We start from the raw sequence: 21438 nt of genomic DNA on the forward strand, positions 1-21438 counted from the left end.
TTTGATGTGAATATTTTATTTGTTTAACGATGATTGGTCATTAAAGGTGTTTTGAAACTCAAACTCTTTCTTTCTTTCTTTCTTTCTTTCTTTCTTTCTTGCACTGCATGCTGGGAGATTGGTAGCGGCGTCAGCATGGACGGTGTGGGTGAGTGAGTGAGTTTGAGAGTTTGACAGAAAGTTTGTGTGGTTTAGTGCTCCTTTGTTCGTTTTCTATTTTGAGTTATTTACTGTTTTTAACGACTTTCACTGGTGAGTTTGGGGGATCAGCGGTTCACCCGCCTCGCCGGGATGGCGTCTCAGACGCCGTCCTTGTCCCTGAGGCATGGGATCCGCGTCCAACCCGACCCACAGGTGTCTGTGGAGACAATTCTCCTTGCCGTGGGAGACTTAGTTGGTCACGCCAACATTACTTATGCTTCTCGGATGAACAAAGGAGTGATAGTTTTTCTGACGGAGGAGCGTTTGGTATCTGACTTGATCGCGTGTGGCGTCACTGTGGGCGGGGAGTTCCTGCAGGTGTCCCCGCTCGCGGTGCCGTCGACGCGTGTCATTGTTTCGGGGGTTCCCCCGTTCATTCCCAACGACGCTCTGGAAAAAGAGCTGCAGCGTTACGGAAAGTTTGCTAGCGGTTTCCGAACTGTAGGTTTGGGCTGCAGGAGTGAGAAGCTGAGACATGTTCAGTCCTTCCGCAGACAGGTTTTCATGTTTCTTAGCTCTTCTGCTCAGACTCTGGACGTGTCCTTCCGCGTGAAGCACGGGGATGGCAGTTATTTGGTCTATGCCAGCACGGGAAATATGAAGTGCTTTGAGTGCGGAAACGCTGGGCATAAGCGCGCCGCCTGCCCTCACAGGGCAGCTGAAGGGCGGCCTGATGAGGCCGCTCCGGCCGCTCAGGTGGAGCAGGGGCTTGCCGCTGCAGAATCTGTGGGTGTGAGGGACCCCGCCCTTCTAACTGGTACGGATCCTGGTGAAGCTTGCAGCTCTGAGGCTGTTCAGAGCAGCAATAGTGAGGTTAATGTTAGAGACAACACTGTTGCTCCTGCCTCAGAGCTTCAGGAGGAGTCTGAAGGTGGTGTGAGTGTCAGTGTTGAGAATGTTGGCGGTATTTCTGACCATTCTAGTGGTGATAAAATGGGCACAGGGGTGACTGGTGAAGGGGTTGAGTGTGCAGATGGACAGTCTGCTGTTACTGATGATTTTTCTGCTGTGATTCCTCCTCCTGTCACCACAGACATGGAGCTGGATTCAGACTCTGACTGTGTCTCTCTGGCAGAGTCCCAGATATCGTCCGATGACATTTATTCACTTGAGGAAATCAATCACTTCCTAGAAGATTCATTTGGTAGACCAGTTAAAGTGGCTGATTATTTTCCAGATTTGGAGAAGTTCATTCTGACGTCACTAACTTTGCAGAAACAGGTTGACTTTAATATACTTGATGAAAAGAAACGGTTTCGATTAAAGAAACATGTCACTACCATTCGTAAACAGTTGAAGGCTTTGAAGGGTAAAAGCTCCAGAAGGTTGAAAATGAAGAAAAAGGGTGAAACACTGACGTAGTTATGACTGTGTGTGTGTGGATGATTCTTTTCCTGTTATTTTCTTCACTTTTCCTTCTTCACTCTATGTTTACATTTAAGGCAGGCTCTTTAAACATTAATGGTGGGAGGGATGCGGAAAAGAGGGCGATTATTAAAGACATTTTTGAAGATAAAGCTCTGGATATTTTGTTTTTACAGGAGACACATAGTGATGTACTGACTGAAGCGGTATGGGCTCTGTGGTGGAGGGGTCAGTCTTTCTTTTCTCATGGTACAGTCTTCTCTGCTGGTGTGGCGGTTCTTTTTTCACCTCGGCTGAGTCTTAATATCTTATCCGTTAGTGAGGTGGCCGCGGGCAGGTTCCTCACTGTGAGGGTTGAACTGAACGGGTTTAAATTTTGTTTGATTAACTTTTATGCACCTGCAGAAGGTGCTCACAGAATCCCCTTTTTCCTCACTTTAGAGGATTTTTTGAAGAACTGTGATCCAGGGGACGTTATAGTAATGGGCGGTGACTGGAACTGCACGTTAGATTTTACTTTAGGTAGAACAGGTGCAGAACCTCATTTCCAGTCATCATCGGTTTTATCAAAGATTGTTTCTGACTCTTCTTTGGTTGACGTGTGGCGGCTTAATAATCCCCAAACCAGACAATACACGTGGGCCAGGAATGTGGGTGGAAAATTGAGCCTCGCTAGACTGGACAGATTTTATATCACAGACAGTTTTAGAAACAGGGTTTATGGATGTTCCATTTATCCAGTTGCTTTTAGTGATCATCATATGATAACACTAGAATTACACCTTGGATCTTCTACAAGAGGAAGTTCATACTGGCATTTCAATGTGAAGCTTCTACTGGATAGAGTTTTTTGTGAGAAATTTGAGTTTTTTTGGGAGCTTTGGAGATGTAGAAGATCTGATTTTGTTTCTGTTAGCCAGTGGTGGGAGGTGGGTAAAGCACAAATACGGGTTTTCTGTCAGCAGTATACGAGCCATTCCACAGTTGCAACTAAGAGAGCAATATCTGCTTTGGAAAAAGAAATTTCTGGGCTAGAAAACACTTGTTCAACTCATAGTGCTTCACAAGGTCAATTACTTAAGAGCAGACGGGGTGAACTGAGTTCATTTCTCCGTGAAAGGGCTAAGGGAGCTTTAGTTCGAGCTCGGTTTATCACCATCAGAGACATGGATGCTCCCACGTCGTTCTTTTTCAACCTGGAGAAATCTGTTTCTAGGAAGAAACAGATGGTCTGTCTGCGCCTTCTTGATGGGACTGTTACTACGAGTCCGGCTGCCATGAGAACTCTTGCGGTGGATTTTTATAGCGGCTTATTCGGAAAAGAGGACTGCGACAGCGACTGTGTGGATCAGCTGATGGAGGGACTCCCACGACTGAGTGACGCAGACAGGGATCTTTTGGACTCTACAATCTCCATGGAGGAATTGACTGCTGCTGTGGGTCAGATGGCGCTCGGGAGGTCTCCTGGTTTGGATGGGCTGCCGGCGGATTTTTATAAACACTTCTGGAAGTGCCTGGGCCCGGATCTACTAGAGGTGTTCAAGGATTGCTCACAGACTGGATTGTTACCTTTCTCATGCCGTCATGCTGTTCTCTCTCTTCTTCCTAAGAAAGGAGACTTAACTCTCCTGAAGAACTGGAGACCGCTTGCCTTGCTCTGTACAGACTATAAGTTGCTCTCTAAGGTCCTGTCCAATAGACTTAAGAATGTTTTAGGTGTAATCATTCACAGAGATCAGTCCTATTGTGTGCCTGACCGATCTATTATGGACAATCTTTTTCTTGTACGTGATTTATTTGATGTTTGCAAACACTGTGACACCTCAGTTGGACTATTATCCTTGGATCAGGAGAAGGCCTTCGATAGGGTTGATCATATTTATTTATTTTCTGCTTTGAGAGCTTTTGGTTTTGGAGAGTTTTTTACGTCTTTGTTGGCTCTTTTGTATAAGGAGGCTTTTTGTTTAGTCAAGATTGGTGGCGGACTGAGCAGACCTGTTATGGTTCAGAGAGGGATTAGACAGGGATGTCCACTTTCTGGACAACTGTACGCTATTGCCATTGAACCTTTTCTCCATAGGCTACGTACTCTGCTTACAGGATTGATGTTACCAGAAATGTCCCACAAACCGTCTCTTGTGGTGTCTGCATATGCAGATGACGTAACGGTTTTTGTTCGACATCAGGCAGATATTGATTCTCTGTGCAATGTTCTGGATCTTTTCCAAAGGGCTTCTTCGGCTAAGGTGAACTGGGGTAAGAGCACCGCTCTATTGTTGGGACGTTGGTCGGGCTCCACATTGCCTCTTTTGCCTGGGAATCTTGATTGGAGAACGGAGGGGATGAAGTTTTTAGGAGTTTATTTGGGCAGTGACGTTTTTCAGAAAAAGAATTGGGAGGGTGTCATGGAGAGAGTGTGTGCCAGACTGTCTAAATGGAAATACCTGCTGCTTCAGCTTTCCTTCAGGGGTAGAGTTCTTGTTGTCAATAACTTGGTTGCCTCGACACTTTGGCATAGTATGATGGTGTTGCCTCCTCCTGCAAGCCTCATCACTGCTCTTCAAAAGACCGTGGTGGATTTCTTTTGGTCTGGTCATCATTGGCTAAGAGCTGCCATTCTCTACCTGCCGGTTGAGGAGGGCGGTCAGGGACTGATTGATATTTCGGCCCGTGTAGCCGCCTTTAGACTGCGGACAGCGCAGCGTCTGCTCCACGGTTTTGGACTGCCGTGGTTGGATACTGCATGTGTGCTGCTGAGGAAAGCTGGGGGTTATGGATTTGACAAACATTTGTTTCTGCCCCAGCTTCATACCTTGGACCTGACTGGACTTTCACCTTTCTACTGCTCTGTCCTACAAGCCTGGCGACTGTTGCTCTGCAAAAGGGAAATAGTTTCAACACCTGGAATATGGCTGTTCGAAGAACCCATTTTTGGAAACGACCTCCTCAACTCACAGATTCTGGTTTCTGCTACCATGAGGTCGAAGTTGAGAGATGCGGGCTGTGTGAAGCTTGGACATCTCCTAATGATTCCTGCTCCTGAGCTTTCTGCTTTTACCGGAATAAGATCTCTCAGAACATTGGAAAATCTCGTGAAGGAGATTTGTCTCTCCTTGCCTGTGTCCTATCAAACCTATGTGATGGATCCTATTGCATCTAGCCAGTGGGTGGATGGTGTGGATTTCATCTTTCCTCCTCTGCAGGTTTCTCCGGCCTGCGAGGGATGGCAGGAGGACGGAACTAAACTCCTGTCCTGGACTACTCCTCAAATAGGAACTTTTGAAACGATTGGGAAGAAGGCTTTATATCTTTTATGTGTTAAAGTTTTGAACTTGCGCTCCTTGATGGACGTCAGAGTGTCGAGGTGGGCTGAGTTGTTTGGCACGGGGTCTTCCCCGAGGGGCTGTTGGAGATCCTTGTACAAAGCTCCTGTTGAGAAACGGGTAGGTGACCTCCAGTGGAGGGTCGTACACGGGATCATAGCCACGAACAGATATCTGGTGCACCTTAATCCTGGCGCGGGAGATGGGTGTCCGTTCTGTTCTGTTGCAGAAACTGTGGAACATCTTTTTTTGCAGTGTCAACGTCTGACTGGACTTTTTTCTCTTCTTCGTTCTTTTTTTGAGGGGCTGGGAGAACAGTTTTCATCTGTGTGTTTCATTTATGGGCCAAAATATTTGGCCAGAAAGCAGAGAGTCCATGTTTTGTTAAATTTTCTTTCCGGTGAAGCCAAGTTGGCGGTATGGTTGACGAGGAAAAATCGGATACGGGGAGTTGGGTCTGACGATGTCCTGTTTCTTTTTAAAAGACTTTTGGTGGCAAGGTTGAACGTCGAATTTGGTTTTTATAGGCTCACACATGCACTTGATGTTTTTGAAAATATTTGGGCTGTACAAAATGTTTTGTGTTTCGTCAAGGATAACTCTTTAGTGGTAAATTTTTGAGTTTGTTTCTTTGTTTTTGTGTTTTTCTTTAATTTTTTGATGTGAATATTTTATTTGTTTAATGATGATTGGTCATTAAAGGTGTTTTGAAACTCAAACTCTTTCTTTCTTTCTTTCTTTCTTTCTTTCTTGCACTGCATGCTGGGAGATTGGTAGCGGCGTCAGCATGGACGGTGTGGGTGAGTGAGTGAGTTTGAGAGTTTGACAGAAAGTTTGTGTGGTTTAGTGCTCCTTTGTTCGTTTTCTATTTTGAGTTATTTACTGTTTTTAACGACTTTCACTGGTGAGTTTGGGGGATCAGCGGTTCACCCGCCTCGCCGGGATGGCGTCTCAGACGCCGTCCTTGTCCCTGAGGCATGGGATCCGCGTCCAACCCGACCCACAGGTGTCTGTGGAGACAATTCTCCTTGCCGTGGGAGACTTAGTTGGTCACGCCAACATTACTTATGCTTCTCGGATGAACAAAGGAGTGATAGTTTTTCTGACGGAGGAGCGTTTGGTATCTGACTTGATCGCGTGTGGCGTCACTGTGGGCGGGGAGTTCCTGCAGGTGTCCCCGCTCGCGGTGCCGTCGACGCGTGTCATTGTTTCGGGGGTTCCCCCGTTCATTCCCAACGACGCTCTGGAAAAAGAGCTGCAGCGTTACGGAAAGTTTGCTAGCGGTTTCCGAACTGTAGGTTTGGGCTGCAGGAGTGAGAAGCTGAGACATGTTCAGTCCTTCCGCAGACAGGTTTTCATGTTTCTTAGCTCTTCTGCTCAGACTCTGGACGTGTCCTTCCGCGTGAAGCACGGGGATGGCAGTTATTTGGTCTATGCCAGCACGGGAAATATGAAGTGCTTTGAGTGCGGAAACGCTGGGCATAAGCGCGCCGCCTGCCCTCACAGGGCAGCTGAAGGGCGGCCTGATGAGGCCGCTCCGGCCGCTCAGGTGGAGCAGGGGCTTGCCGCTGCAGAATCTGTGGGTGTGAGGGACCCCGCCCTTCTAACTGGTACGGATCCTGGTGAAGGTTGCAGCTCTGAGGCTGTTCAGAGCAGCAATAGTGAGGTTAATGTTAGAGACAACACTGTTGCTCCTGCCTCAGAGCTTCAGGAGGAGTCTGAAGGTGGTGTGAGTGTCAGTGTTGAGAATGTTGGCGGTATTTCTGACCATTCTAGTGGTGATAAAATGGGCACAGGGGTGACTGGTGAAGGGGTTGAGTGTGCAGATGGACAGTCTGCTGTTACTGATGATTTTTCTGCTGTGATTCCTCCTCCTGTCACCACAGACATGGAGCTGGATTCAGACTCTGACTGTGTCTCTCTGGCAGAGTCCCAGATATCGTCCGATGACATTTATTCACTTGAGGAAATCAATCACTTCCTAGAAGATTCATTTGGTAGACCAGTTAAAGTGGCTGATTATTTTCCAGATTTGGAGAAGTTCATTCTGACGTCACTAACTTTGCAGAAACAGGTTGACTTTAATATACTTGATGAAAAGAAACGGTTTCGATTAAAGAAACATGTCACTACCATTCGTAAACAGTTGAAGGCTTTGAAGGGTAAAAGCTCCAGAAGGTTGAAAATGAAGAAAAAGGGTGAAACACTGACGTAGTTATGACTGTGTGTGTGTGGATGATTCTTTTCCTGTTATTTTCTTCACTTTTCCTTCTTCACTCTATGTTTACATTTAAGGCAGGCTCTTTAAACATTAATGGTGGGAGGGATGCGGAAAAGAGGGCGATTATTAAAGACATTTTTGAAGATAAAGCTCTGGATATTTTGTTTTTACAGGAGACACATAGTGATGTACTGACTGAAGCAGAATGGGCTCTGTGGTGGAGGGGTCAGTCTTTCTTTTCTCATGGTACAGTCTTCTCTGCTGGTGTGGCGGTTCTTTTTTCACCTCGGCTGAGTCTTAATATCTTATCCGTTAGTGAGGTGGCCGCGGGCAGGTTCCTCACTGTGAGGGTTGAACTGAACGGGTTTAAATTTTGTTTGATTAACTTTTATGCACCTGCAGAAGGTGCTCACAGAATCCCCTTTTTCCTCACTTTAGAGGATTTTTTGAAGAACTGTGATCCAGGGGACGTTATAGTAATGGGCGGTGACTGGAACTGCACGTTAGATTTTACTTTAGATAGAACAGGTGCAGAACCTCATTTCCAGTCATCATCGGTTTTATCAAAGATTGTTTCTGACTCTTCTTTGGTTGACGTGTGGCGGCTTAATAATCCCCAAACCAGACAATACACGTGGGCCAGGAATGTGGGTGGAAAATTGAGCCTCGCTAGACTGGACAGATTTTATATCACAGACAGTTTTAGAAACAGGGTTTATGGATGTTCCATTTATCCAGTTGCTTTTAGTGATCATCATATGATAACACTAGAATTACACCTTGGATCTTCTACAAAAGGAAGTTCATACTGGCATTTCAATGTGAAGCTTCTACTGGATAGAGTTTTTTGTGAGAAATTTGAGTTTTTTTGGGAGCTTTGGAGATGTAGAAGATCTGATTTTGTTTCTGTTAGCCAGTGGTGGGAGGTGGGTAAAGCACAAATACGGGTTTTCTGTCAGCAGTATACGAGCCATTCCACAGTTGCAACTAAGAGAGCAATATCTGCTTTGGAAAAAGAAATTTCTGGGCTAGAAAACACTTGTTCAACTCATAGTGCTTCACAAGGTCAATTACTTAATAGCAGACGGGGTGAACTGAGTTCATTTCTCCGTGAAAGGGCTAAGGGAGCTTTAGTTCGAGCTCGGTTTATCACCATCAGGGACATGGATGCTCCCACGTCGTTCTTTTTCAACCTGGAGAAATCTGTTTCTAGGAAGAAACAGATGGTCTGTCTGCGCCTTCTTGATGGGACTGTTACTACGAGTCCGGCTGCCATGAGAACTCTTGCGGTGGATTTTTATAGCGGCTTATTCGGAAAAGAGGACTGCGACAGCGACTGTGTGGATCAGCTGATGGAGGGACTCCCACGACTGAGTGACGCAGACAGGGATCTTTTGGACTCTACAATCTCCATGGAGGAATTGACTGCTGCTGTGGGTCAGATGGCGCTCGGGAGGTCTCCTGGTTTGGATGGGCTGCCGGCGGATTTTTATAAACACTTCTGGAAGTGCCTGGGCCCGGATCTACTAGAGGTGTTCAAGGATTGCTCACAGACTGGATTGTTACCTTTCTCATGCCGTCATGCTGTTCTCTCTCTTCTTCCTAAGAAAGGAGACTTAACTCTCCTGAAAAACTGGAGACCGCTTGCCTTGCTCTGTACAGACTATAAGTTGCTCTCTAAGGTCCTGTCCAATAGACTTAAGAATGTTTTAGGTGTAATCATTCACAGAGATCAGTCCTATTGTGTGCCTGACCGATCTATTATGGACAATCTTTTTCTTGTACGTGATTTATTTGATGTTTGCAAACACTGTGACACCTCAGTTGGACTATTGTCCTTGGATCAGGAGAAGGCCTTCGATAGGGTTGATCATATTTATTTATTTTCTGCTTTGAGAGCTTTTGGTTTTGGAGAGTTTTTTACGTCTTTGTTGGCTCTTTTGTATAAGGAGGCTTTTTGTTTAGTCAAGATTGGTGGCGGACTGAGCAGACCTGTTATGGTTCAGAGAGGGATTAGACAGGGATGTCCACTTTCTGGACAACTGTACGCTATTGCCATTGAACCTTTTCTCCATAGGCTACGTACTCTGCTTACAGGATTGATGTTACCAGAAATGTCCCACAAACCGTCTCTTGTGGTGTCTGCATATGCAGATGACGTAACGGTTTTTGTTCGACATCAGGCAGATATTGATTCTCTGTGCAATGTTCTGGATCTTTTCCAAAGGGCTTCTTCGGCTAAGGTGAACTGGGGTAAGAGCACCGCTCTATTGTTGGGACGTTGGTCGGGCTCCACATTGCCTCTTTTGCCTGGGAATCTTGATTGGGGAACGGAGGGGATGAAGTTTTTGGGAGTTTATTTGGGCAGTGACGTTTTTCAGAAAAAGAATTGGGAGGGTGTCATGGAGAGAGTGTGTGCCAGACTGTCTAAATGGAAATACCTGCTGCTTCAGCTTTCCTTCAGGGGTAGAGTTCTTGTTGTCAATAACTTGGTTGCCTCGACACTTTGGCATAGTATGATGGTGTTGCCTCCTCCTGCAAGCCTTATCACTGCACTTCAAAAGACCGTGGTGGATTTCTTTTGGTCTGGTCATCATTGGCTAAGAGCTGCCATTCTCTACCTGCCGGTTGAGGAGGGCGGTCAGGGACTGATTGATATTTCGGCCCGTGTAGCCGCCTTTAGACTGCGGACAGCGCAGCGTCTGCTCCACGGTTTTGGACTGCCGTGGTTGGATACTGCATGTGTGCTGCTGAGGAAAGCTGGGGGTTATGGATTTGACAAACATTTGTTTCTGCCCCAGCTTCATACCTTGGACCTGACTGGACTTTCACCTTTCTACTGCTCTGTCCTACAAGCCTGGCGACTGTTGCTCTGCAAAAGGGAAATAGTTTCAACACCTGGAATATGGCTGTTCGAAGAACCCATTTTTGGAAACGACCTCCTCAACTCACAGATTCTGGTTTCTGCTACCATGAAGTCGAAGTTGAGAGATGCGGGCTGTGTGAAGCTTGGACATCTCCTAATGACTCCTGCTCCTGAGCTTTCTGCTTTTACCGGAATAAGATCTCTCAGAACATTGGAAAATCTCGTGAAGGAGATTTGTCTCTCCTTGCCTGTGTCCTATCAAACCTATGTGATGGATCCTATTGCATCTAGCCAGTGGGTGGATGGTGTGGATTTCATCTTTCCTCCTCTGCAGGTTTCTCCGGCCTGCGAGGGATGGCAGGAGGACGGAACTAAACTCCTGTCCTGGACTACTCCTCAAATAGGAACTTTTGAAACGATTGGGAAGAAGGCTTTATATCTTTTATGTGTTAAAGTTTTGAACTTGCGCTCCTTGATGGACGTCAGAGTGTCGAGGTGGGCTGAGTTGTTTGGCACGGGGTCTTCCCCGAGGGGCTGTTGGAGATCCCTGTACAAAGCTCCTGTTGAGAAACGGGTAGGTGACCTCCAGTGGAGGGTCGTACACGGGATCATAGCCACGAACAGATATCTGGTGCACCTTAATCCTGGCGCGGGGGATGGGTGTCCGTTCTGTTCTGTTGCAGAAACTGTGGAACATCTTTTTTTGCAGTGTCAACGTCTGACTGGACTTTTTTCTCTTCTTCGTTCTTTTTTTGAGGGGCTGGGAGAACAGTTTTCATCTGTGTGTTTCATTTATGGGCCAAAATATTTGGCCAGAAAGCGGAGAGTCCATGTTTTGTTAAATTTTCTTTCCGGTGAAGCCAAGTTGGCGGTATGGTTGACGAGGAAAAATCGGATACGGGGAGTTGGGTCTGACGATGTCCTGTTTCTTTTTAAAAGACTTTTGGTGGCAAGGTTGAACGTCGAATTTGGTTTTTATAGGCTCACACATGCACTTGATGTTTTTGAAAATATTTGGGCTGTACAAAATGTTTTGTGTTTCGTCAAGGATGACTCTTTAGTGGTAAATTTTTGAGTTTGTTTCTTTGTTTTTGTGTTTTTCTTTAATTTTTTGATGTGAATATTTTATTTGTTTAATGATGATTGGTCATTAAAGGTGTTTTGAAACTCAAACTCTTTCTTTCTTTCTTTCTTTCTTCCTTTCTTTCTTTCTTTCTTTCAGATGTGTTCACATCAGGTTATACCAACTGCTGCAGTTGTTTAAGTTTGATTAACTGGTTCCCTCTGTGTATATAAGACTAAATTTAAAATTCTTGTGGAAATTAAAATTAAAATGCTGCGTCGTCTTTTTTTGGATTACGGTTTAGTGCAGTCGCGTTTTGTAGTTTTGTCAAGCTTAAAATTAGCTCGGAAATTCAAGTAAATCTTTTATAAGTTCTTATGTTCTCATTAAAGTTTCTTTATAGTTTTAACTGTGTTGGTGTCACAAAGTCTCTGGTTTTCTTGAACTTGAGTCTCTCAAAAGCTACATTAAAATCTGACCACTATGGATGCAGCGGTAGAGTTTTGTGCAGTGGGAACACCATTTCTGCTTCCACCTGTTCAATCTGACCCCAATGACCACAGTAACCTGACCTGTTTCTGACCATGTCCCCTGACTTGTTTTTGCTCCTGCATTGGTCGTGTTTTCCACACAGTGGGGGACCTTTCTGTGCGGAGTTTGGATGTTCTCCCCGTGCATGCGTGAGATTTCTCTGGGGACTCCGGCTTCCTCCCACCATCAAAAAACGTGCTTCATAGGTTAATAGGTTACTCTAAATTGTCCCTAGGTGTGAATGCGAGTGTATATGGCTGTGTGATTATGGCCCTGCATCAGACTGGCAACCTGTCCAGGGTGTACCCTGCCTTCACCCAAGAGTGGCTGGGATAGGCTCCGGCAGCCCTACGACCCCGAAAGGGACAAAAACATGCAAATGACTGATTATTTCTTATTCTTTTCTGCTTTGTAGCACTATCATCTAAAATATGCTCCCAATCCAGGCTGGTCCCCTCTTGAAATCTCAGTGGGATTTCCTTCATATATTACAAAGTTTTCTTTCCATGAAATGTTTCACATTATATACTTGATCAACTAATGTACTGTATGTCTATGTCAACAGAGTATTCTGAGCATCCTCTCAGCAGTTTAACTGGAACAATAGTGATCCATGTTATCTGTCCACACAGACAGAAAGAAACCAGTTCCCGATTGGACAACTGGTTGTTGGGGTGCGACAGGTATCAGAAGCTAAAAACAAATATCTGAAGTTGTATGTTTGCCTTACAAATTCAGAAATGGTTTAAAATGGTGCATTAAAGACTTTCCAATGTTAGAATTAAATAAAAAACAAAAGTCCCTTTTGCTGCCAAGATTATTTTGTTTGGGTTAGCAGTTTGAAATACAGCCCTGTTTATTCTGACGAACAATGTGGGCATTAGGTATAAAACACCCTCCTTACTCTTATAAACATACACAACTACAGCTGTGAGCATCCTGCTTTAATAACATCATTAACCTTTTCCAGGAGTTTAATTCCTTTCCTGGTCTTTTTTTCAGCTAATTATACAAGCTGGGAGATGTTGAATTCTGCCAGCGCCACATAAAAAAAGTACTTGCATTTGTATAGAAGGTGCCAAAAGCATACAACTGTCAAATTAACACTTTGTAAAGTTTTTATGAGGGTAAAAAACAATAAAAACAATTCATTTTATGGCAAATACCTGAGCAATAAATGAATATATACTTATATGTGTGCTTTAGGTATGCTACCCAAAAAATTATCTGCTAATTTAAAGCACGTTTATGTGGACGTTTTCTCATGATGAAAGACATGAATGAAAAAAATTCAACTTAAAACTAGGATCAAAATTGTATTTCTCACATTGTGAGTCAGGAGCAGATGCAAAAATGTAATTGGAAAAAGCTTGGTGGCTACATGTGGCATAGAAGCTTCACTCGGCAGACCACAAGCTCCCTGCTCCATCCTGATCCTCTTGTAGACAAATAGATCCAAGAACGTCTTCGTTTTCCTCGTCTGAGCTGACATCTGGCTAAAAATTGGATAGCTCCAATAGTGTTCGCCACTTTTGTTGCACTGGTAATATTAAATTGGGGTTGTAAGGGGCTGCAAGCTAGAGAGAGAGAGTGCAAAAAGATGGATGATGGGGAAGGGAGCAGGCTTACTCTGCACCAACAGTCTCTCAGTCGACTCAGAGGCAAATTTCTAATAAACTAGTGCCACTCTACAGAAACTATGTGCTAGAAAATAACACAGGTTTTTGGATTTTGCTAAAAACAACATGCACAATTAACCCTTGTGCTATCCTAGGCACTTTAATATTGGGAGTCGGGTCATCTAGACCCACTAGACAGTGCTCTGAACCTTTTTTCTTCATTGATTTGTGAACCTCACTGGTGTCCATGGATTACATGAAATCTTTCCACCTTTATCCACCTTTGTTATTGTAGGAATGACACGTCAATGTAAGGGTGGGGTAATCTAAGATAGCACAAGGGTTAAAAGACCACTGGGAACGCTTTTATAATAAATTAAAAATGATTAGAGTGGGACTTTAACTACTTCCAGGCTCACTGGGTTGCTGAAGCCTGTCCCAGCTACTCCTGGGGGAAGGCAGAATAAACCCTGGACAGGTCACCAGTCTATCGCAGGCCATGAATAATATGCATCCAAATACAAAAAAGTAGACTTGTATTATAACTATGTACATAATAGGTAGAACAGCATAAATATTGCATAGAATCTTGCTAGTATTTTATTTATTTTGTTGAAAAATGAAAAGTAGGATTCTTCCTGATTTTCACATGATCTGAATAACAAAATGATTTAAATCAATTAAAATTATTTAGCTATGACCTACAACGTGTTGACTTGGAGCAACCCGACATAGCAGTTTCAATAAATTCCAGCAAATGGCTGTCATTGTCAAAAAAATTAAGATAATGTCAAGTCTTCCAGAAAAACTGAAAATGCAGCATTAGTGTTGGCAAAAACTAATTGACTAAAACAGACCCTATCTTTTGCTGTAGTAATAGGGCCTTCTGAACACACAGACCTCATTTCCTCACACATGTCCACCTCCCATATGTTTCCACTTAATGTCCCCAAGCAGCGTACGGAGTGAAAACACAGCCCTGGAAGAAGCAGCTGGCATGAAGTCCAGCCGTATGAAATAAATGTTTAACTCTGAAACCAGTAAAGGATGTAAAGGTAATCTTCATCAAATGAGTCTGCCAGGTCGTAAATAAAAAGATATAAAACACTTAAATGAATCTAAACACCCTAAAACTAATTATCACGCAGGAAAGGTTTCACAAGTAAAAATGTAAGGAAATGTCTACAAAATGAACATGCAAAAACATTGTTCACTTCCATAAAGGATAATGACAATTTTATACTAAACGCCAAACCAACACAGAATAAAGTGTTTTTTTGTTGGAGCTAGAGCTCGAAGCTGGAAAAGCTGGAAAAAATTCAACTTGAATTTGAAGGGACTAAAAATCTATAAAATATGGAAGCCACGTGTTTGTTGTTAAGGCTTTTAAATATCGCTATGTGTTTTGCAGTAGTTGCAACATAAGGGTCCGGCAACAGACATCCCTAAAAGTCTCTGACCTCCAACAAGCAAAGCAGCTGGAGAAATGATCAAAATCACCTGATTTGCCTCAGGAGCTCGGCTCACAAAAATGAACGAGAGTTGGACTCTCAGTCTTCTCCTCCTTACATTGTGGACACATGGTAAACGTTAGAGACAGTTCAGTTTACTATGTGTGCCGGAGAACAGGAAAGAAAACCTGAATAAAAAATGAAACCTTTTAGGCTTTTCATGATTTGCTAAATTTGTCTGTCAAATGTATCTGTTTCTTCAGAAATACTACAACTCAATTCAATTCAATTTTATTTACCGGTATATAGCCCAAATTCACAATAGTCATCTCAGTGGGCTTCGTATCTGCCGGATTTTACATATCAAAGAAACCAACTGAAGACAAAATGAAATGTCTTTAACCTCATTAATATTATGCAAGATCTTCTAAAAAATACATTTTTGAATCTTAGATGTGCAACGCATTAAATTTTCCTTTACGTATAAAAAAAAGAAAATAAATTTTCCTCTTTTTTTTTAGTAAAAATCTGTTAACCAAGGATCGATCAATTTGACCCAGTTTTACTTAGTAATTTGATTACGTTGTAATGCTGCCATTCCTGTGATAAAATTGACACAGGGAGGATTAGCAACAGTCAAATCCCTAATCTCAGAAGAGATCTGAAAGGACAGACTAGGCAGTGGCTGCTGAATTTTTAGACGTCAGGAGGAGGCTGAGAGTCCCAACAGAAAACATGCACAATGCTTGAGGGCACCCACACCTAAATACCAATTATGAGAGACCCTCACTCAAAATAGAATAGCATTTAACCAAACTAAGACCTAATTTTTAGACATTTTAACTAAGACATAATTTTAAGGACATGGAGTTCTGAGAGCTGTTAAATTTGAAAATAGATCAGAAGGAACATATTTTTATTTTAATCAATATATCTTGTTTTTTTTTTAAATAACAGCACAGTTTAAAAGAGTTGAAATTAAGCAAAAAAGACCATTGTAGAATGAGTATGTAAAACCATAAATATTGACAGGTGTTGTAAAACTCAGGGATAGTGCACAAAACCTTAAGATCCTCTCGATCTCAGAAATCTGCTGCTCTGTCTTCTGGCATTCCTGGCTAATAGCATCATTACTGACTCTGTCCGGCTAAATGCGGGCTCCTTGTAATCTCATGCAGGCGGGGTGTTCGGCCACAGAATTGCTCTGGAAAGAAGGAAACAAAGCCAAAAAGAGAGCTGGTAGGAAAAGGCACCGAACACCAACAAAGAGAGCTTTTTAGATGGGAGAGCCTTTGATCTCGCAGGAAAGGTAGAAGCTGCTGCATCATCCCCTCTCATCAGTCTGCAACCATCTCCCTCTAACTAAAGACAACTGACGAGAAAATGTGAGCAGGCAAGGCCATCAGCTGAGAGAAACAGGCTGTAGTTAAAACAAATAATAGGTCTAAATGAGAATAACTCCAAACTAAATGTTTGGAGAATTATTTTTGAAGATCTTGATGATGTTAAGCAGAAACTTGTTTCCTAACTGTATGATTCCGTTTATCTGTGCATCTTTTCATTTAGAAGGCAGACATTGATATTTTCCCCCTTTTTTCATCTTTCATCTTCATAATGAAGGATCCTGGAAGTGTTTTCTGTCTAAATTATAGGGTCTCTTTTAAATAGCCAATCACCTTTTGCAGGAGGCAGGATATCGTGCTGTGCATGCTAACGTGTGGAGGAACGAAGATGCTCCTTAGTTAAAAAATAGGTTTTTACTAACATAATAACTGTAGGAAAAGTGTTTAATTTAGTTTTCCCTAAAATGTTTTTGAGTACAAAAAAACCTTTCCTTTAATTGGGGGAATTTTCTTTTGCAGTTAGTTTAATTGATCATAATACCTTCCATGATTCTGTAAGATGTTAGTATTAAATGTGCAGCTTTTTCTATCTTTTTACAATGATTTGAATAAAAAAATACTCAGAAATGCAATTTTACGCTTAATTTTCTTTATATATGTCCTCCATCATGAGAAAAATGCCACAAGAACATGTTAACAACCCAATTTTAATGGAGTGGGTCTTTAAAACAAGCTTTCCCCAAAGAACACGGACTCAGCTCAGCCAAATGCAATCAATTCCTCTATTATTTATTTACAGGACCTAAATTTAAGTAGCCTTGAGATGGAAAAAGTATTTCTTGGTTTTAGAAGTACTGATTCTGACCATCAACCCCTAAAAAAGATATTTTGTCTCTTCAAAAAGTTGGTTTGTCTTACATTTTGTACAGGTTCTTTACATGAAGCTATCGTTGGAATTAAAACCAAAAACTAGAGTCATTGGATGTCGTTACACACAATCTCTGTATTTCAGCAAAGGACCAGCTAAGTGACCCCGGTCTTTCATTCTTTGGCTCCCTCCAGGATAAAGGAAAAGGGGGAGACTTCCTGGTTGATCTTCCCACATAGGCTTGACCCCAAAATCCAAGCGCTCTTTTGTTGCTGCCCTCTCCACAACAAAGAACCACAGAAACACAGACTAACTGTTGGGTTTACAGTGTGAGATTCGTGTAAAAGCAAAGCTCTTATTTGAAGGAGCAACGGCCAAATGAAAAAAAGACAAATGGATCTCGGTCTGAAGGAAACAGGTTCTCAAGAGTCTTCACCAAAACATGACTCGCTCAATCACAACATCTGAGGATCTGCTGGAAGAAGGTGGTCAGACCATTTGGTAAAATGTTTAGCTACCCGTGCTGGCAGTTGCTTTACGAATCATTCCTATACTCCCTTGGGGGGTTTCAAGGAGCGTCTGACAAGCTCGTAAACTTTTTAAGAAGCAAACAAATGTCCCTTGAAGCGAGGGCCAAACAAACATCTTAGAGAGGAGCAAACGGAGGAGCTCACTCTTGTCTCAGCTGTTTTGTATGAGGAACTCTATGACAGTTCAACGTGAAAACAAACCCTGAACACAAAGCTGTGTCTGATCCTCAGCATCACAGTTCTTTTGTATACTTTTCCCCAGAGGAACACAATAATGCATTCCTCCTTTATTACACTCCTATACTCTGAACATTTTTCCTCCTCTAGAATAATTATTGTTTTAGGCACAGAGCTTGCAGATTGAATATGTGATTAAGGAAATGTGCTTCAAAAGAATTTGGGACATGCTGAAGTTAAGAAGAAAGAAAACATCTGGAATAGGAATTTGTATCTCCAACCCATGGAGCATCTACATCCTTTCATGTCTGTCAGATTTCTTGGATCTATACATTTTTAGTCAAAGCGGCTTGAAAGATGTTGAAACTGAGAGGGAGAAATCAAAGAAAGTTTTTCAAAGATTCCCAAGATTGTCTCGGTATGCTTGGTTGGGCTTGTGAGGGGCTGTACACTAACGGATCAGCATTTAAACAGAAGGATGTCGGGAAGTAGGTGAGGACTCACACAGTCAGGCAATCCCGCTCACAACTTAAAAGGCAATTTCCCATGAACTCTGCAGAAACAATATTCTAGAAAACTACTTTTTGCATTTTGGCAAAAAAATTGCATAATCATGATTAAAAACCACTTACAACAGAAAGATGATTGGAGTAAAACTTTAAACCTCTCAGAATTCATAAACATCTCATCACAACAAACCATAGAATTAGAAAGGTGTTCCTACATTTTTATGAGAAAAAAAACATGCTTTAGATGATAGAAAAGTTAAATGTTCCTCTCATATGGAGAAATCAGTACCATATACATAATTGACTTATGTTAAATGCTGTTAATCCCTGGCAGAGAATTAAAAACCTGATCATGTCTGTATCTGGAGTTATAAATATCACTGGAAATGAGTTTTGACTGGAAGCCAGCACCTTTGACCTCTGAGTCAGAGTTAGGCAGCCTCATCATATGTTCTAGCTGAGAATCATAGAGCACCCCAGAGTGGTTGTAATCTTGAAGAACAGTAACACTGGAAGAATGCTAATGATGGTGACCGTCAGACTGAACATCTGGGACCACATCCCCAGAGTCTCACCTCAGGAGGTGTGAAGAACATTCTGTTTGGGTTAGGAGCAAACTATTTACAGCACAAAGAAGAATTTGAAAGAAAAAAAAAAACAAATCAGGTGAAGGCATGGATTGAACTCTTACTCCTAAATGGTGGCTTCATTACCTGGGTCATGGAATGGCACCAGGGCGAAGTTGTACAAAGGTCTTTTGGGTCTGCTCAGAGATGTTTCCAGAATTTTGGATGCCCCCTCGATGACCTGAACTAAGTCGTCGTACATGGATCCGGTGACATCAAACACGAACGCCAGGGTGGACGCGCCCTCGGGGATGTCCTCATTTCTGACCGGTGCGCCTGTGTCCTGACCCGCGCAAAGCGCCGCGGACAGCGCCAGTGCCACCAAAAGGAGTGCGCGGCCCATGTCAGATCCAAAGGTTTTTGCTGATGGATATGTTACTGTCTCGGTTGGAAGCGCCAGGGTAAGTCCCGACATGAAAGCAGGAACATGAGAACCGTTCCAGAGGAGAGCTCTCAGCATAAGTCAATAGTGGGAACTTTCCTCTTTGGTGCCTTCACCCGCGCGCTGCGTCTCGCGGCTCTGTCAGCTGAACTTCTGCTGGCACCAGCTGGAGCAGCGCCTGCAGAGTCAGGAGCTTGTTCAGATCCGTCTTTAAAAGACCACCTCTCAGCTGACCCTCACGACTCTAAGACGCGCCATTGGACGAGAGGCTCATTATGGCCTCAAGGCGCTCAGCTCGTAACTTTATTGTACATGGAGGTAACGGTTTGAGCCCAAGTTGCTCTTTATACAAAGAAAAGCTCCTTTTCTTTGTATAAAAGTCATAAAAGTGTATAGATGCCTGGGGTCAAATGAAATATGTGGACTAAAATTTTTGTTTTTCAGAGTCCTGCTTTGTATATTAGCATTTATTGCTAATACATTAAATCAATGTTTGAATAGATATATGATTCAAATAAGTTTAATGCGCAAGATTTTTTGTAAAGTTAAATATGTTTTTAAAAACTCTTAGTAATTTTCTGTGTATGTGTTGCCATCTAGCGGTTGTTTGTGGGTATTCCATCCGGATCAAAGGATTTACATTATTACATCGTATCGCAATTAAAATGTACGTGCACGTTTTTTATATTAAATGTGTGTTATAAATATGGAAGGATTTGTTCAAAATATAATATGTTTAAATACTAAAAACGAAAACTGTCAACACAATAAAAAAGGTGAAAAATCGTTCTTGAATTCATAAAACATATATTTCTATAATGTAACTTGCATATGCAAAATCATAAATTTGATTTTATTTTAAAATTTTTTACTGTAGGATATAATTCAAGAAAGGTTTACAGTAATCTAAAAATGCATCATTTCCTCTATTGTTTTTCCTACTATATTGGTTCCGGCCTGATAATAGACTAGTGTTTCAGTCCCATAACGACTGCACACTCTTATAAAACAATATCAGACATTTCTTACAGACAAAAACATTTGCATGACACAAAACTTTTCTTACCCATGCATTTATTATTTCAAATCATTTGAGATTTTGTTTTATTGTCTTTCATTTTAAATGAGTGACATCATTCGTAATAGGTTATTTAGGTTTTAGTTTTAATTGTAATTTTGTTGTAGTTATAATTTTTTTCAGTGCCTGAGGTTTTTTCCTGAAGAGTTTAATCTATCTTTGCTCTCCAGCAATAGATTGCTTCAGAAATCCCAAACTTGTAGCAGAACTGGACTCATTTAAAAAAAGTATCAAACACAAGCATCCAATTTGGCATATTTCACTCATCAGTAGCTCTATTGACAACTGTTCTTTAGTTCTTTAATGTAAAGACCTTTCAACCACCAATAGTATTGCTGAAAACAATACAGTAACACTATAACAATAGTAAAAGAAAAGCCCCAATGTTTTTACCCCAACAACAGGACTAAAGTTAAAGTGTCCCAGTACTGCTGCAACAGGAGAAAAGAGTTTTAATATTCCTTCTGGCTTCATCTTCCGTTTTTTTTAAAAATAATTTACAAGCAAGACTTATTCTTAAAAAAAAACTTTGCTTTTTTACCAAATCTGGCTAATTTGGGTAAAAGCTTAACTCTGTATAATATTATGAGAAAACAGATGAAATTACAATATATATATTATATATATTATTATATATTATTATGATATATTATATATATATTATATATAAATTTATATATATATATATAGGGCACTATAGGATACTATAGGACATAAGTGCTTAATAACCTTCCTTTTGTGTTTTATTCATAAGGATTATTCCAGCATTACAGACCTAAGGCAAGTTAGCAACACTAAGGGGCGCTATTCCTCCATTGCAATGTCTACTTTCTATACAGAAAGTGATAAGAGGAAGGCAGAATGTTTCAAATCACCCCTCTGAATGAGCAAAAAAAAAAAAGTCTTCATGGATTATTTTGACAGCTTATCACAGGAGGACGGAAACATTCAAATGAGAGGCACGACCTCAAAAAACAAGATTTGTTAAAGAGATGGCAGAGATCATCTGCTGATGGGGACTTTGCATCATAAACAAATAGTTGTGGCTTAGTTGAAAATTCACAGGATGGTAATTACGCAACATGACTGCATAAATAAATCGGGATTGAAAGAACCTGCAAAGTCCTGCTTCCAGCGTGCCTGCACAGAAAAAAAGATGACTGACCACCCACGGTCACAGTAATATGATGTATAAACAACATCAGATTTGATGGAGGCAAAGCACAAACTAGTAACAGAAGCTGGCATTAAAGCACAATAACAATAAGAATTTTCCAAATATTAT

At 42.0% G+C, this 21438-nt stretch overlaps 1 protein-coding gene across 3 annotated transcripts in view; it reads right to left on the reverse strand.

Moving 5' to 3' along the window:
* hmcn1 (hemicentin 1) overlaps positions 1-19290 on the reverse strand; it is an 88387-nt gene extending 69097 nt beyond the window's left edge. For all 3 annotated transcript variants that reach the window (XR_013655537.1, XM_023954311.2, XM_023954310.2), the window contains exon 1: positions 18781-19290. Coding sequence is in view for 2 of the 3 variants with exons in the window: in XM_023954311.2 (XP_023810079.1) it covers positions 18781-19153 (373 nt within the window). In the remaining variant the exon portion in view is untranslated. The remainder of the gene's footprint in view (positions 1-18780) is intronic.
* Between the last annotated feature and the right edge of the window lie 2148 nt (positions 19291-21438).

The sequence above is a fragment of the Oryzias latipes genome, chromosome 4 (genome assembly GCF_053564925.1).
Source record: "Oryzias latipes strain Hd-rR chromosome 4, Olatipes_Hd-rR_3.1".
In the NCBI taxonomy this organism is placed as follows: Eukaryota; Metazoa; Chordata; class Actinopteri; order Beloniformes; family Adrianichthyidae; genus Oryzias; species Oryzias latipes.